This window comes from Castanea sativa, chromosome 11 (assembly GCF_040712315.1).
Source record: "Castanea sativa cultivar Marrone di Chiusa Pesio chromosome 11, ASM4071231v1".
Classification (NCBI taxonomy): domain Eukaryota; kingdom Viridiplantae; phylum Streptophyta; class Magnoliopsida; order Fagales; family Fagaceae; genus Castanea; species Castanea sativa.
Genome location: NC_134023.1, coordinates 25,374,510 through 25,390,349, shown reverse-complemented (window position 1 = coordinate 25,390,349; position 15,840 = coordinate 25,374,510). Strand labels below are relative to the sequence as shown.

At 34.8% G+C, this 15,840-nt stretch overlaps 1 protein-coding gene across 1 annotated transcript; it reads left to right on the top strand.

The window, feature by feature from the left end:
* The first annotated feature begins 531 nt into the window (after positions 1-531).
* On the top strand, positions 532-13,184 carry LOC142617350 (wall-associated receptor kinase-like 3). Its single transcript, XM_075790157.1, has 3 exons — positions 532-1,456; positions 5,006-5,182; positions 11,838-13,184. Exons 1-3 carry the CDS (start codon positions 589-591, stop codon positions 13,037-13,039), a joined length of 2,247 nt encoding a protein of 748 aa, XP_075646272.1. The 5' UTR covers positions 532-588; the 3' UTR covers positions 13,040-13,184.
* The last annotated feature ends 2,656 nt before the right edge of the window (positions 13,185-15,840 follow it).

The window sequence follows — 15,840 nt, the reverse complement described above, 5'->3', positions numbered from 1 at the left end:
GAATCTAAAATAAAACGAAAAAGAAAATAATGGTGACGTGAAAAATTATAAGAGTTTTAGAAGCTTCAATTATATATATATATATATATATATATATATATATATTAATTAGTTAAATGTTATAATGGGTAAATGGGTTTTACCTTGATGTACCAATCAATTTATGCATAGCCCAAACTCACTCACCCATTGGACAACCTAGTTTTAGCACCCAATTTTTGTAAATCTCATCTTGGCAGAGGCTTCCCAGGCTGCATTTGTAATTTTTGTTTTTGTTTGTGGTTTTTAATAAAATTTTACTTTAAGCAAAAAAGGAAAGAGAAATACTAAATAATTTTCCTTTGACATGAGTTGAAAACAAATTTCCATCCGTGATTAGAGGAGAGAACTGTGGGCCATCCAAAATTAAGTTTCCAACTAATTTTAATAGGTCAATAACAGCAGCTAAACTTTTCTAGACATCGAAATTGACTTTGTTCTTCTCTCGATATTTTGGTCCCTGAGCATAAAAGTGAGGGCTTGGCCTTGCTATTTCACACTGACATTCATCAGAGAGAGGTCTGTGAAAGAGAGTGAGAGAAATCAGAAATGGCAGTGAGAATGGTGGTGTTTCAAATAATTGTCTTATTGGGGTCAATGAATGCATTTGTAAAAGCAGTGGGTTTGGTAAACAGTACAAAATGTGGTGAAGCAACCTGTGGGAACGTTACCATTCCATACCCTTTTGGAATAGATACTGATTGCAACATGACCGACTTGTATTGGATAAATTGCAGTCACAGTTTCAGTCCTCCCAAGCCTTTCTTGGCGTCCATAAAACATGAGGTTCTGGACATTTCATTAGACGGCACACTTCGCGTCAACTATCCAATCCTTTGGAATTGTTCTGATGCTGCAAGTACCCACTTTGACTCCTATACTTCAAGACGTCTTGTCTTCTCCCGATCCAGAAACAAATTCGTTGCCATGGGTTGCAACAATTTTGCTTCATTGAATGATGCAGAAAATATTGTTCTTTGTGCTTGCTCGTCCGTTTGTAATGACATAAACAGCGAGACGAATATCGACAATAGTTGCAATGGCATCAACTGCTGCCAAACTGCTATCCCAGTTCTCGACGTCTTTTCTGCATCTCTAAAGTCAATGGACACCGCGACTTACAATATTAGCCCATCTTGCAAGTATGCATTCATAGTAGAACAGAAGTGGTTCGAGACCAATTTAACAAACCCGTTTGAAGTCCGAAATATGTCCCACGTTCCTGTGGTATTGGAATGGGGCATCGATCCAACATTATTTCCTCTTGTAACTGGAAATAACCAGTCAGCTGAAGAAACCTCAGCCTATGTTTGTGCTAATCGTTCTTCAAATGCTACTCGTTCTTCAACTCTTACATGTTCTTGCAAACCGGGCTTTAAAGGAAATCCCTATCTGCTTCATCCTGAACGATGTACAGGTAAACTACTTCTCACCTCCGTCTATTAATTTTACTCCTGTAAATTAAATATTCATCACATCACATGTTATTGTTTTCTTAGATAACTTTCATGTCCTGACCAAATTAGTTATAGAGCTGGATCAGACCACAACAACAGACAGTGTGGAGGAGAAAAAATACATTTCATGTTGTCATCTATTATTCAAATTCCTTCTCCTAACTATATTAAATTATCCAAAAAATAAATAAAATAAGATGGCTAAAACATATTTTTTCATTTGGGTGTATCATTTATATGAATGAATATATTTATTTGGATAAATTACAGTAAACTACCTTTTGGGGAAATACCAAACACATCTACTACTTGTTAAAAATGCCAATTTAGTCCTTCAACACAATCGATATTAATATCTACCTTTAATAATAAAGTTTTCTAAATAAAAAATTAAAACTCAAATATCTCTCTCTCTCTCTCTCTCTCTCTCTTCTTTTCTATGTCCTAATCTTCTTGTCTCTCTCACAACTCACAACTTTCTTTTTCTTTGCTTATCCAAATCTTAAAATTTTGAATAGTCCGTTTATGGACCAAAGATTCATTCTCTGAAATTTCCTTCCTTTTCTTCTTAAAATCAACAACATAGCAGTGCTTTTTTTTTTCTTTTTGGTTCTTTTTTCTTCAAAAAAATAATTAACAAAAAAGGTAATTATTTTGCTACTTTGTGTTTGGTAGCAGAGAAAATCAAAGAGAAAAGCTAAAAAAATCAAAAGGAAAAGCCTTAGAAAAAGACTCATCTCCTCCATATAGTGTTTGGAAGCAAAAAAAAAAAAAGCTCCTTAAAAACAAGCCCTTTTCTCCTCCACAAAGAAACCCAGGAAAACCCATTCACACTAGCCAAGGTCCTGACTCTACCACAAAATTGTCTTCAACGACCAAGCAAATATCAAAACTGTTGATACCCATGTCAGCCAAACCCAAATCCAATCCCACCACCGCAAGATCTCCACACCAAAATAGAGAGATGAGAGAGAATGAGGATCCATCGTCCTCATCGGCAAGATTTAGGCAACCAAAGGCAAAAAAAATTGAGAAAGAAAGAGTGTTAGATGAGACTGAAAAAGAAAAGAGAGATAGAAAGAGTCAGACTTGGAAAGAACGAAAATCGAGAGAGAGAGTACGGTGAGATTAAGAAAAAGAAAAGGTGAGAGAGATAGAGAGTCAAACTTTGTTATTATCGGCAAATGTTAACACCGTCTGTGTTAAAGGATAAAATTGACCATTTTTAACCAGTTATAAATGAATTTGATATTTTCTCAAATCTCAAGGTAGTTTACTATAATTTATCCTATTTATTTCTTCTTCTTTTTTTCTTCATTTTATCCATTCTCTTGGCTTTCACACTTATAGTATCCTTTTGAGAGTATTTATAGTAGTGGAGTTAAAATTTTAGCAATTTAATTCTACAAAAAGTTACTTTATCTAGTTTACCTATACACTTTACAAAACATGTTGCAGGAGTGGATCTATTTTAGCTTTCAACACAATAAAATAATATAAACATCACAATAAAATAATATTTCTATTACAATAAAATAATACACCCCACAAAACAAAACAAAAACACCACAAACCGATCCACCGCTACTACCAACCAACCAAGATCAATCGCCCACAACCATCCAACAACAACTAGCAAGCCAACAACCACTGCCAAAAATCCAAATTAGCCAAAAACCACCGCACAAATCACAGAGAAACCCACACCAACAAACCCACACAAATCACAGAGAAAAACCATCACAAACCACCACACCAACACAGCCACAGAGAAACCCACGAAATCCAGTCACAGCCACGCCACGAAATCCGCGACGTTCTTGAGTTCGATGAAGGCGGTGCCGATGGAGCTTGGATCGGCAATGGAGCTTGGATCGGCGGTGAGATGGAGGACTGGGCGAGATGGATCGGCGGCATGGGACGGTGACGTGGGCGATAAAGATGAGGATCGGCGGTGAAATGGAGGACTGGTCGGCGAAGATCAGCGAAGAACAGGCGAAGAACAGGTCGGTGAAGACCGGCGAAGCAGAGAGTAGATGAGAAAAATAAACAAAAAACAAAAACAAAAACAAAAACAAAAACAAAAAGAGAGACAAAAGGAAAAACGAAGAAAGAAGAGAAGCCAGAGAGAGTGAGAAAAAGAAAGAAAGAGAAAATATTTTTTAAATGAAAGAGAGAAATTTAATAAAATAATTTTTTTTTTTTTTTTTTTTTTTTTACCTTTGAGCTATAGTGCACATCTATCTTTAGATGTGCACTGTAGCTGGAAGCAAAAAAAATTTTGCTATAGCTCCACTGCTGGAGCATCATTTTTTGTGTTTGAGAAGTTAAAAAATAGCAATATACCTATATAGCACCACTGCTATGAGTGCTCTGAGTCCTAAATTTCACCTTGAATTTTCAAATTCATTAATATTCTCCCTAAAACTTTCTCTATTCTATTGTACTCTGTCGGTCAATAATTACTTCTTTAAATTTAAGTGAAGGGAAGTATATGTTAGAGTTAAGTGAGAGTTATGAACGGTGCAATTGACTACTATAAGAAAATTAAATTGTTAATTTTCAATAACAAACTTTGAGGTTTGGGTTAATGTCAATCAGGTCCAAGCCCTATTAAAAGTCTACTCTATTATTGTCTTGATTTTGAATTATAATTGCCAATTTAATTTAGGATATGCTGATTTTTTAAATTTACATATTTATGTTATGATTTCTCAAATTTATATGTATATATTAAATTAATTGACCCTATGATTCAATCGATAACCCACTAGTTGAACCAATGACCCAGTGACCTAACTCATAGACCGGGTCAATGTCTGAACTGGGTTTAATAAATAAGCTTGAAACTCTCTCAAAAAAAAATCCTATAATTGGTTAATAACATTTTCATGAAAATTTTCAAATTTTAAGGGTGGTTTGGTCATTTTAGATGTTTTGTGATTTTTTTTTTTTTTTTGTCCTTCTAGGCTTCTAGTGCTTTAGGGGTATTTTGGCTATATTAGACACTTTGCTGCAATTATTTTAAAGATTTGGGGTTTAATTGGATCATTTTGGTAGTTTTAATGGTATTTTAATTACTTTAGACATTTTCTAGTTATTTAAGTCATTCCATTAGTAAAAAACATATAAGATTTTCGTCATCTAATAAATTAATCCGTTACAATGATATATATAATCCATATTACTGTAATATAGTTGTAAATTGTAATGTTTGTCACATTACAATGAATCAATCTCCCCGCAATTTAACATGAGCTTGGGGCTGGACTACCATTATAAATAATTAGCCAATTCTTGTTTCAAATTCTTAGAAATTAATGGTTACATAATATCCAGACTATCATACCAAATGTCCATATTTTACACCTGATGTGAAGGAGTGTGAAGACAAGTACCATTAGAATACATAGAAAATCGTTGTTTTTGGATGAATGTCAACGTGGCTTTTTGAGTTTTGTTCCTCAATGTTCTAATGCTATGTTTCATGTTTGTCGTTACAATGACAGATATTGACGAATGCAAAGAAAATTCCAGACCGTGTTTGGATTTCTTGAATAGCTCTTCGTGGGACTGGAATAAGTATAACGATTCGAGCCTCCGCTGCGTTAATACTTATGGGTCACACTATTGTGTAGATGCTTCGTTCATCAAGCCTACTGCTTCGATCAATGCGTTGACAATAGGTATGTCTTTTTAGTTTTTACACTCAGAGATCTACAATAATAATTGCAAGAAGGATTTTTGTTAGCCCGCAAGTATTATTATTGCATTGGTACAAGATTTTTGCCTTTTTTATTATATAAAAAAATATAAATATAAATAAAACTTTCTAAAATATCTTAAACGTGACTCACTGCTTCATTTTTACTATTCTGGAATGCTTCTTATTGGATTTTTGTCTTGAGAGGATTCATGTCTGAATTAAGGGAACTTTTTCAAATTGCACTTGATAAACAAATAAACACGAGTCTAAAAATAAAAAAGATCATGAGAAAATTACTAGTTTAAATGTTCCAATCAGTACAATGGGAATCGATGATGGTCCTCAATTAAACTACAAACAGATAATAAAGAGACAACTACTGAATAAAACTACTGTCACGTTATGCCCACTCTAAATCCTATCATTTATTCCCACGTTTGGGAGATTATGAAAGAATGAAATGAAAAGTAATAGAGAGAATGAGAGATCATAATGGAATAGAATATGATGTATTTTTTCTTAGTGTATTTGAGAGTTTATAAAAGAAGAAATAAAATAGAAAGAAATGTACAATTTTATTAGTATATCGTTTACAATATATTTGCATTTTCTTTTAATTAGGGATAAAATCGGTAGTTCATCTCAGTTCATTAAAAAAATAAGTATTATTTACAATTTTGGGAGGAATAGTGTTTCCTAATAATCATTTTAAATAAGGAAATATTTGGGAAAGCTACACTTTCCCCCTATAAACTATACCCCATTTTATACTCACCTCTTTATTAGAAATTGAAGATAGATTGAAGCATAGATTGACAAGCCAATGCAAGTGTCCTGTTTCTTATTTTACTGCTTAAACTACTCACCGTGTAATAAGTGCTTTAGTTTTAGATGTACATAACGGCATGTCGTTTGTACATAACAGTAGGTTCATTAGTTAAATTGTGGTGCCACTTGTCTTGATTAGATTGGATAGTAGGTTAGTTATTCTGGTATGTAATTTCCACTCCTCTGCTTCCAATATATAAGGACAGAGCAGATATATTATTATATACACGAAATCTTTTTTTTTCTCAAGCTCACAATGTTCACTCTCTCTGTTTCTTTTCTTCCATAGCTAAACCTTTGAGCTTGCATTTTGATTTCAACATGGTATCAGAGCAGAACTAGTTCAGAGAATCATTCAAGTCTAGTATTCTCTGAATCTTCCTAGTTCAATTTCGTTTTTCATTTTCTTGGTGCTTCTTCCAGAACAATTAGAAATTTTCTTCTTCATGTTTCTGATTGATTCTTGCACTAAGTTCATCATCTTCTACGTTTTGATTTCTTTAGCAAAATTGAAATCTAGATTCTCTTCTTCATATTGGAAATTGATTTTTTTTTTTCAGTCTTAGGGTTTTCAATTCCCAATTTGCAGTGAGTTCATCAAGATTGTAAATTAAATCTTGATTTGTTCTCCTTCAATCTTAGGGTTTCAAGTCTCTGTTGTGATTCAATCAAGATTGTAAATTGAATCTTGATTTGATTTGGTGGTACATCACATCACTACATTCGTTGCTTGTTCTCTGAAACATTCTCTGGAAAATCAATTTTGGTTTTTCCTTTTGTTAATTCTTGTTTGGGACTTTGTATCTTCATCTTTGCACTAAGCATGACTGAAAGTACATCTAGTGCAACTACTCGTACTGCCCAGCCTTGGGAAAATTCCTCCTGTCCATATTTCCTATCCAGTGGTGACAATCCTGATGTTTCATTGGTGGTTCAGCCTCTTATTGAGGAGAATTATAACACTTGGAGTAGAGCTATTCTAATCTCCTTGGATGCCAAGACCAAACTGGGATTTATTGATGGCTCCATCCCTAAACCTCAATCTGTTGATCATCCCTATTACACAGCCTGGTGTAAGTGTAACAGCACTGTGTTAGCTTGGTTGTTTAATTATGTTTCTAAGGATTTACAACCTAGTATAGTGTATTTCAAGACTGCCAAAGATGTATGGATTGATTTGCAGTATGAATATGGGCAAGGTAATGGGCCTAGGATCTTTGAACTGAGAAAGGAGATTAGTGATTTGACTCAAGAGAATTTTTCCATCAATGCATATTATACAAAATTCAAGGGACTTTGGGATGAATTCACCAATTTTAGGACATGTACCTATGGTCATCAAATCGAGGATTGTACAATGTCTTTTTTGATGGGGTTGAATGAAACTTATGCTGCTGTCAGAGGACAGATTCTTCTTATGGATCCTGTGCCTCCTTTGAGCAAGGTTTTCTCTCTTATACTTCAAGATGAGAAGCAAAGGAAGGTGGGTGCTGCCAAGAAGATGCTGCTTGACACTGCAGCTGCTCTAGTTTCAGCTTTGGCAGAAAAGAATGTTAAGAATGCTAAGAAAGGTAGGCCACAATGCACTCACTGTGGTGCTATGGGTCATGTGGTTGATAAGTGCTACAAGTTGCACGGATACCCTCCTGGTTATAAGTTCAAATCTGCTAAAGGTCAACCTTCCTCTGCCTTACCATTTGCCAAAAATGTCATTGCCTCTGAAGAAGATGCAAGTGAAGGTGTTAGCCTCACTAAATTAGAATATCAACAGCTACTTGGTTTATTGAACTCAAAATGTCATTTTGGTACTCAAGGACCTTCTGAGGGAGCTGCAGATACCCATCAGGTTGCAAACATCATCACTCAGTCTTCACTTGATCTTCAAGGGCATGAAATATCAAGTTTATGGTCTACTCCTTCCCTTGACTATTCAGTTTTCTCTTCATCCATTAATACTTCTCATATTCAATCCACTGATTGGATTCTTGACAGTGGAGCCACTGATCATAGGATACATTCTTTAGCCTTTTTCACCTCCATTACATCTGTAGTACAAATTTCTGTTAGGCTTCCTAATGGTGATATGGCTAAGGTCACACATATTGGAACTGTGCAACTATCATCTACCTTAATTCTTCACAATGTGCTTTGCATACCTAGCTTCTCCTTTAATCTGATATCCATTAGTAAACTGACCCAACATCCTTCTTGTTGTTGCATTTTCCTTTCACAATACTGTTTTATTCAGGACTTATAGCTCTGGAAGATGATTGGGTTGGGTAGAAATCAAGGTGGATTATACACATTGCAAAGCAGCTTGCCAGATAGTTTGCCACCATGTGTTTCAGCTGCTCTTTCCAAACTTTCATCTTCTTCTCAAACTGTAACAGCTCTTAATTCTTGTAATGTGTCTTCTGTTGATACAACTAGTCTATGGCATTGTAGGTTAGGTCATCCATCTGCCAAGAGACTTGAATTGTTACAATCTGTTGTACCAACTATCATTTCTTGCAATAATAACACTTTTGATTGTTCTATCTGTCCACTAGCTAAGCAAAGGAGATTACCTTTTCCTACTTCTGTTTCTCGTTCATCTGCATGTTTTGATTTAATACATGTTGATAAATGGGGTCCTTATTCCACTCCATCACTTAATGGTTCTAGGTATTTTCTCACCTTGGTAGATGACTATAGTAGGTGCACTTGGGTTTTTCTAATGAAACACAAGTCTGAGGTTTCCTCTCAAATCCAAGCCTTTTATAATCTCATTCTTACTCAATTTAAACTTCCTATGAAGGTCATTAGATCAGACAATGGACCTGAATTTGCTTTAAATTCTTTTTATGCATCTAAAGGGATTATGCACCAACTGTCTTGTGTTGAAACTCCTCAACAAAATTCAGTTGTTAAGAGAAAACACCAACATCTCCTCACTGTAGCTAGAGCATTGAGATTTCAAGCCAACTTACCTCTCAAGTTTTGGGGTGATTGTGCTCTCACTGCCACTTATTTGATCAATAGAACACCTAGTCCACTTCTTCAAAATATTACTCCTTATGAGAAACTCTTAGGACATTCTCCTTATCTAGAGATAGAAAAAAGTTTGATGCCAGGGCCAAGCCTTGTATATTCCTTGGTTATCCTTTTGGTACTAAGGGTTATAAGGTCTATGATTTGGCTATTAAAACTTGTTTTGTATCCAGAGATGTTGTTTTCAAGGAAACTATTTTTCCTTTTAAACATTGGTTGTCACATCCTAAGTCAGCTTCTCGGCCTTCCTGCCATTCCATGTTTCCTGCTTAGCCTGTTATTCCAGAGTCTAGTGCCTCTTTTCCTACTGTAGAATTCACTCCTTCCTTATCTTCAGATCTGGCTGTTCCACCTGATGAGTTTCCTAACCTTGTTCACCCTATTTCTATCTCTTCTAATTCAGCTTGTGATGTTCCTCCTATTATTCAACCTGTTAGGCAACAACCTGTTAGGCAGTCCACTAGAATCAGAAAAACTCCTAGTTATCTTCAAGACTATCATTGCAACTTGGCTTCTGCACATGTGTCTGCCTCAGTTTCACTTCCTCAATCAAATGATTCCACTGCTTCTGGTGATACAGGTATTCTTTACCCTCTTGCTTCAACTCTTTCCTATGCCAAACTTTCTACTTCTCATAAACCCTTTGCCCTAGCTCTAACTATGCTCAAGCTTTGCTTGATCCTAAATGGCTTGAAGCCATGAAAGCTGAGATTGATGCCCTTCAGGCTAACCATACTTGGGTTATGTGCAAGCTTCCTCCTGGTAAGGTGCCAATTGGATGTAAATGGGTTTATAAAATCAAGTTGAAAGCTGATGGTTCTGTAGAGAGGTATAAGGCCAGATTAGTGGCCAAAGGTTTTACACAAACTGAGGGTATAGACTTTTATGAGACCTTTTCTCCTATGGTCAAGTTTGTTACTGTCAGAACCCTTTTGGCTCTTGTTGCTATTCATGGTTGGCATCTTACTCAATTAGATGTCAACAATGCATTCCTACATGGGGACTTACATGAGGAGGTTTACATGCTTCCTCCACCTGGGTTTGGTAGCAAGGGGGAGGTTTGTAGACTTACAAAGTCTCTTTATGGACTTAAACAAGCAAGCAGACAATGGTTTGCAAAGTTGTCTTCTACAATTGTGGATCAAGGATTTGTTCAATCCAAGGCAGACTACTCTGTCTTTACCAGGATTAAGGGAGGTTCTATGATCATCATACTTGTTTATGTTGATGATATTCTTATTGCCAGTAATGATGTGGAAGCTGTGAATGTGTTTAAGCAATTTTTAGACAGTAAGTTCAAGCTCAAAGATTTGGGAACCTTGAAGTATTTCCTAGGTCTTGAGGTAGCAAGAACTTCAAATGGAATCTCCTTATGTTAGAGAAAATACACTCTTGAGTTGTTGTCTAATGCTGGTATGTTAGCTTGTAAGCCTTCAAGCACTCCTATGGACCAATCAGCCAAGTTCAGTAGTTCAGCTGGTCATGCAGTCCCTGATGTTTCATTGTATAGGAGGCTAATAGGGAGACTTCTTTATTTGACACTAACTAGACCTGACATTTGCTATTCAGTCCATAAATTGAGACAATTTATGAGCTCACCCAAAGTACCTCATCTTCAAGCAGCTTACAGAATACTCAAGTATTTGAAGAAAACACCAAGTTAAGGGCTGTTCCTGTCTGCAAGATCAGAATTGCAGTTGAAGTCCTACTGTGATGCTGACTGGGCAGCCTGCCCTGACACCAGAAGGTCAATAACAGGGTTTTGTGTGTTTTTAGGAGATTCACTGATTTCTTGAAATAGTAAAAAGCAGCAAGTAGTGTCAAGATCATCTACTGAATCAGAGTATAGGTCAATGGCAACAGTTACTAGTAAGGTGGTTTGGCTCATTGCATTGATCAAAACATTTGGTTTAAATCACACTCAACCTGCCTTTCTTTATTATGACAGTAAAGCAGCCCTTTATATTGCTGCCAATCCTGTGTATCATGAACGAACGAAGCATATTGAGATCGATTGTCATTTCATTCGAGAAAAGATTGAAGATGGAGTTATTAAAACTTTTCATGTTCCTACGCGGCACCAGGTTGCAGATTTCTTTACTAAAGCTTTAGGCCAGAAACAGTTTTCTCACTTGCTTTCCAAGATGAACTTAATTAACATATATGGTTCATCTTGAGGGGGAGTATTAGAAATTGAAGATAGATTGAAGCACAGATTGACAAGCCAATGCAAGTGTCCTGTTTCTTATTTTACTGCTTAAACTACTTACCGTGTAATAAGTGCTTTAGTTTTAGATGTACATAACGGCATGTCGTTTGTACATAACAGTAGGTTCATTAGTTATATTGTGGTGCCACTTGTCTTGATTAGATTGGACAGTAGGTTAGTTATTCTGGTATGTAATTTCCACTCCTCTGCTTCCAATATATAAGGACAGAGCAGATATTTTATTATATACACGAAATCATTTTTTTCTCAAGCTCACAATGTTCACTCTCTCTATTTCTTTTCTTCCATAGCTGAACCTCTGAGCTTGCATTTTGATTTCAACACTCTTCATCAACCTGAATTAGTGTAAAAGGGATATAATTTAGGAAATAAAGTGTAATTTCCCATAATCTTTTCCCTTCATCAACCCGAGTTATTGTTTCCTTCTCTCCTATAGTTTCCCTAGTTTTTTTTAGCATTAAGAGAAAGATGTGTCTCTGCTTTACACAAAATTGTTATAACCTTTACTACAATGAGTAATCCTTTTCCATTTAATTGTGTTATGCAGCTATTAGCACAAGCCTTGGGCTACTATTTTTGCTAATTGGTGGATGGTGGTCCTACAAAGCAATAAAGAAAAGGCAGAACATTAAACGTAGGGAGAAGTTCTTCAAACGAAATGGTGGCTTATTGTTACAACAACAGTTATCTTCAAGCGAAGCCAATGTTGAGAAAACCAAATTGTTTAATTCAAAGGATTTGGAAAAGGCCACTGACCATTTTAATGTGAATAGAATACTTGGTCAAGGAGGTCAAGGCACTGTTTACAAAGGAATGTTGGTAGATGGGAAAATTGTTGCAGTAAAGAAATCCAAGGTAATTGGTGAAGAAAAACAACTTGAAGAATTCATTAATGAGGTTGTCATTCTTTCACAAATTAATCATAGGCATGTGGTTAAACTACTTGGTTGTTGTTTGGAGACAGAAGTTCCTTTGCTAGTTTATGAATTCATTCCTAATGGAACTCTATCTCATTATCTTCATGTCCAAAATGAGGAGTTTCCGGCAACATGGGATATGCGTTTACGAATTGCCACAGAAGTCGCAGGAGCTCTTTTCTACTTACACTCAGCAGCGTCCTCACCCATTTACCACCGAGACATTAAGAGTACAAACATACTCTTAGATGATAAGTACAAAGCAAAAGTAGCAGACTTTGGGACTTCAAGATCCATTGCTGTTGATCAAACTCACTTAACCACAGTAGTACAAGGCACTTTTGGATACTTGGACCCTGAGTATTTCCAGTCAAGTCAATTCACAGAAAAGAGTGATGTTTATAGTTTTGGTGTTGTTCTCGTTGAGCTTTTAACCGGAGAAAAAGCGATCTCTTCTACAAGGACACCAGAAAGTAAAAGTTTAGCCACATATTTCATTCACTCAATGGAGGAGAACAATTTGTTTGATATTATCGATGCTCAAGTTATGAAGGATTCTAAAAAAGAAGAGATCATTGCAGTTGCAAACCTTGCGAAAATGTGCCTAGACTTGAATGGGAAGAAAAGACCTACAATGAAAGAAGTTGCAATGCAATTGGAAGCAGTTCAAACGTTGCAGAAAGCTTCTAATGTTCAACAAAACCATGAAGAGGTTGAATGTGTTAGAAGTGAAATGTATGAGCAATGGGATGTCATTTCTACATCAACAATGTCAGGTGCAGACAATAGTGTAGCCTCATCTTCAGCCAGTCGCCCATTGTTATCTTTTTAACTAGTTGATGTTCTACGTGATGCGTGTGTATGCTATAAGTTGAGTTTTAAATATTTTATTAAAAAATATTTTTATGACCAATTTATAATACTCATTAATTTTTATAATATTTGAGAAATAAACTTCAATTATTTACATGTTATTAGGAAAGGAGAAAATGTCAATTTATAAATTAATATAATTTATAATATGAACTTATTGTAAGATTATTCCCGTAAATCAAAAAATATTTAATTACTTTTCCAACTTAAGAACATGATTATTCTTTTTTATAATTTTGGTTATATGTTAATTTGATTTTGTTGAATTTTGTTTTTTTTTTTTCTAAGATTTAGTCACATGGTATAACCTTAGGCTACTAAGGTGTTAAACACACTAAAGTAACAAAATCTAAACTTATTGGGTATAAATGTATTTTTGCATATATGTGTGCGTGTATACAAATCTTTGAACCTTATTAATGTATTAAAATAAATGAATCTATCAGTGCATATATATATATATATATACTCTGCACAATGTAGGCGAAGTATACATAAGGTGATATGTATATATGCAATTAAAAACAAAATGAAAAATTCTCCATTATCAAAATGAAATAAAATAAAATAAAATACAAACAAACTTTCTCAAGAACTTTTTTTTTTTTTTAGGGAAAAGACAGAAAACTTTCTCAAGAACTCAAAAGGTAAGATGAGGGAAAATTTCATTCATAAATTAATATTACAAAATTTTGTGCATCATCAAAGTAAATTATAATGTTACAATTAATCCTAAAAACAAACTTTTTTTAAATCTAAACTCTATCCAAGAATCACAAAAATGAATAAATAAAAAGTATAATTAAAGAAAAAGAAATTGAAATAAGTACTTTTAGGACCTAAAACCCATAAATATCTACCTCTCCAAACCCCAGTTTGAAGTTTGAACTATATGCTAGTTTCCGGGATAACTGTTAAGCCTATAGAATTAGGGAGGCAATGGAAAAACCGGTTTTATTCTCTTCTTTCAATCGCATTGCTCAAGACTTCCAACAACTAATCAAAGAATTCGAAAATGATGATATCGACCTAAGTTTCAAATTTGGAGCCAAATCCCTTTTCCCATCCAGGTTCTATTTCAATGCAAACAGGCATAACTAGACAATGATTTTGGCTTGAAACCCATTTTGGCATCTAGTTTCCGTTTGGAATGCGTGAAAATATACCGTTTAAATTTAGAATGGCAACTAGGGTATAAGTATCTTATTTAAGAAGTAGATTCAAAGCTTGTGATTAATGGCTAACAACCTGGTACATTGGCACGGAATATTTCTGTTTTAATTTAACACTCTGTTAGCAAGCAATTGGATTGTCCATCCAACTATAGGGCCAACGGATGTGCAAATGGACTAGCAAAGAGGGGGACAAGAGCAAACAAGCAGCATAGAAGTATTTGATAGGCGCCCATCTTTTGCTTAACTGTTTTGTATGGGATTTGATGAAAATGAGCAAAGAGGGGACGAGAGCAGATGAGAAGCGTAGAAAAATTTGATAAATGCCCCATCTTCTTCTTTCTTTTCTTCTTTTTTTCTTTTTCATAGGAATAGATGCCCGTCTTTTTTTTTAACGGTTTTGTATGAGATTTGATGAAAATGAGAACACTTAAGGATTGTTTGGTTGGGTGGATTTTAGGGGGGAAAGGAGAGAAAATGAGAGATAAAACATTTTTGTAGAGGTGGGCCTACCAAAATGTTTTCTACCCAAAATGGGAAGAAAATTGGGTGGGGATGCACATGGGCAGTAATGTTTTTTTTTTTTTTTTTTCTCTGGGCAGTAACGTTCTCTTTTTCTTTTCTTTTTTTTTTTTTGATTTTCTAGGGCCTGGGCATAAAAGTTGTTTTTTTTATATATATAACTAGACTTTTTTTTTACATGATTTTTTATTTTATTATTAAATTTGGGTGATTGCTTTTTTTTTTTTTAGTTATTTGTCACTTTTTAGTTTTAATTGGGCATCATTCTTTAACAAAGGTATATGAATAAATTTATTCAAACTTATTTTTTTCATCCCTCCATTTTTCCACTCCCAACCAAACAAAAATAAGAGAAATTAAAATATTTTTTACCTTCCCACTTTTCCATCATCCCACCATTTTCTATCTTCTTACTTTTTCACCCCTCCGACCAACGGACTCTTAGATTATATTCCGTGGTAGGTTTTGGTTAGCTCAACTGATAAAATTTCTAATAGTTGAATAAAAGAACTGGGATTCAATTTCTACCTATACCAAAAACCGATTGGTATCTTAGTCTAATGATAAGAAGCTATCATCAAAAACGAACGTCATAGGTTAAAACTCTATAAATAAATAAAATTACGTCCTTGGACTAGTAATTTTGTATAGAAGCTCTTATAAATATAATTAATACCCCGTTTCTACCTCCATAAATAAATAAATAAATAATTCTTCGTGTATGGGATTGAGCCTTGAGGGCTTAGGCTTAGTGATCGAAAAGTACATAGAGTCCGCACTATGCAGAAACTAGCATTTCACAGAAGATAAGGTAAGAATGGAGTGTATGGTTAACAGTTTAATGGAAGAAGAGAAAACATGTGATTAAGGGTCTATTTGAGAACTGCTTATTTTACTGAAACTGAAATTTTTTTGCTAAAAGTACTATAGATAAAGATAAAAGTTAACTGAAAGAGTATAATAAGACCCATGAATAGCGTCAAAAAGTGTAGTGAGGCCCATGAATAATAGCAAAAATAATCTAAATAATGAAATAATTTGACAAATTATAATCTATCCAAACGGA

What these genes read in the sequence shown, in the direction of transcription:
- LOC142617350 (XM_075790157.1), top strand. Translation starts at nt 589, where the DNA reads ATGGCAGTGAGAATGGTGGTGTTTCAAATAATTGTCTTATTGGGGTCA. An exon ending in TCATCCTGAACGATGTACAG is followed by an intron (nt 1,457 to 5,005) that starts GTAAACTACTTC and finishes TTACAATGACAG; the next exon opens with ATATTGACGAATGCAAAGAA. An exon ending in GATCAATGCGTTGACAATAG is followed by an intron (nt 5,183 to 11,837) that starts GTATGTCTTTTT and finishes TGTGTTATGCAG; the next exon opens with CTATTAGCACAAGCCTTGGG.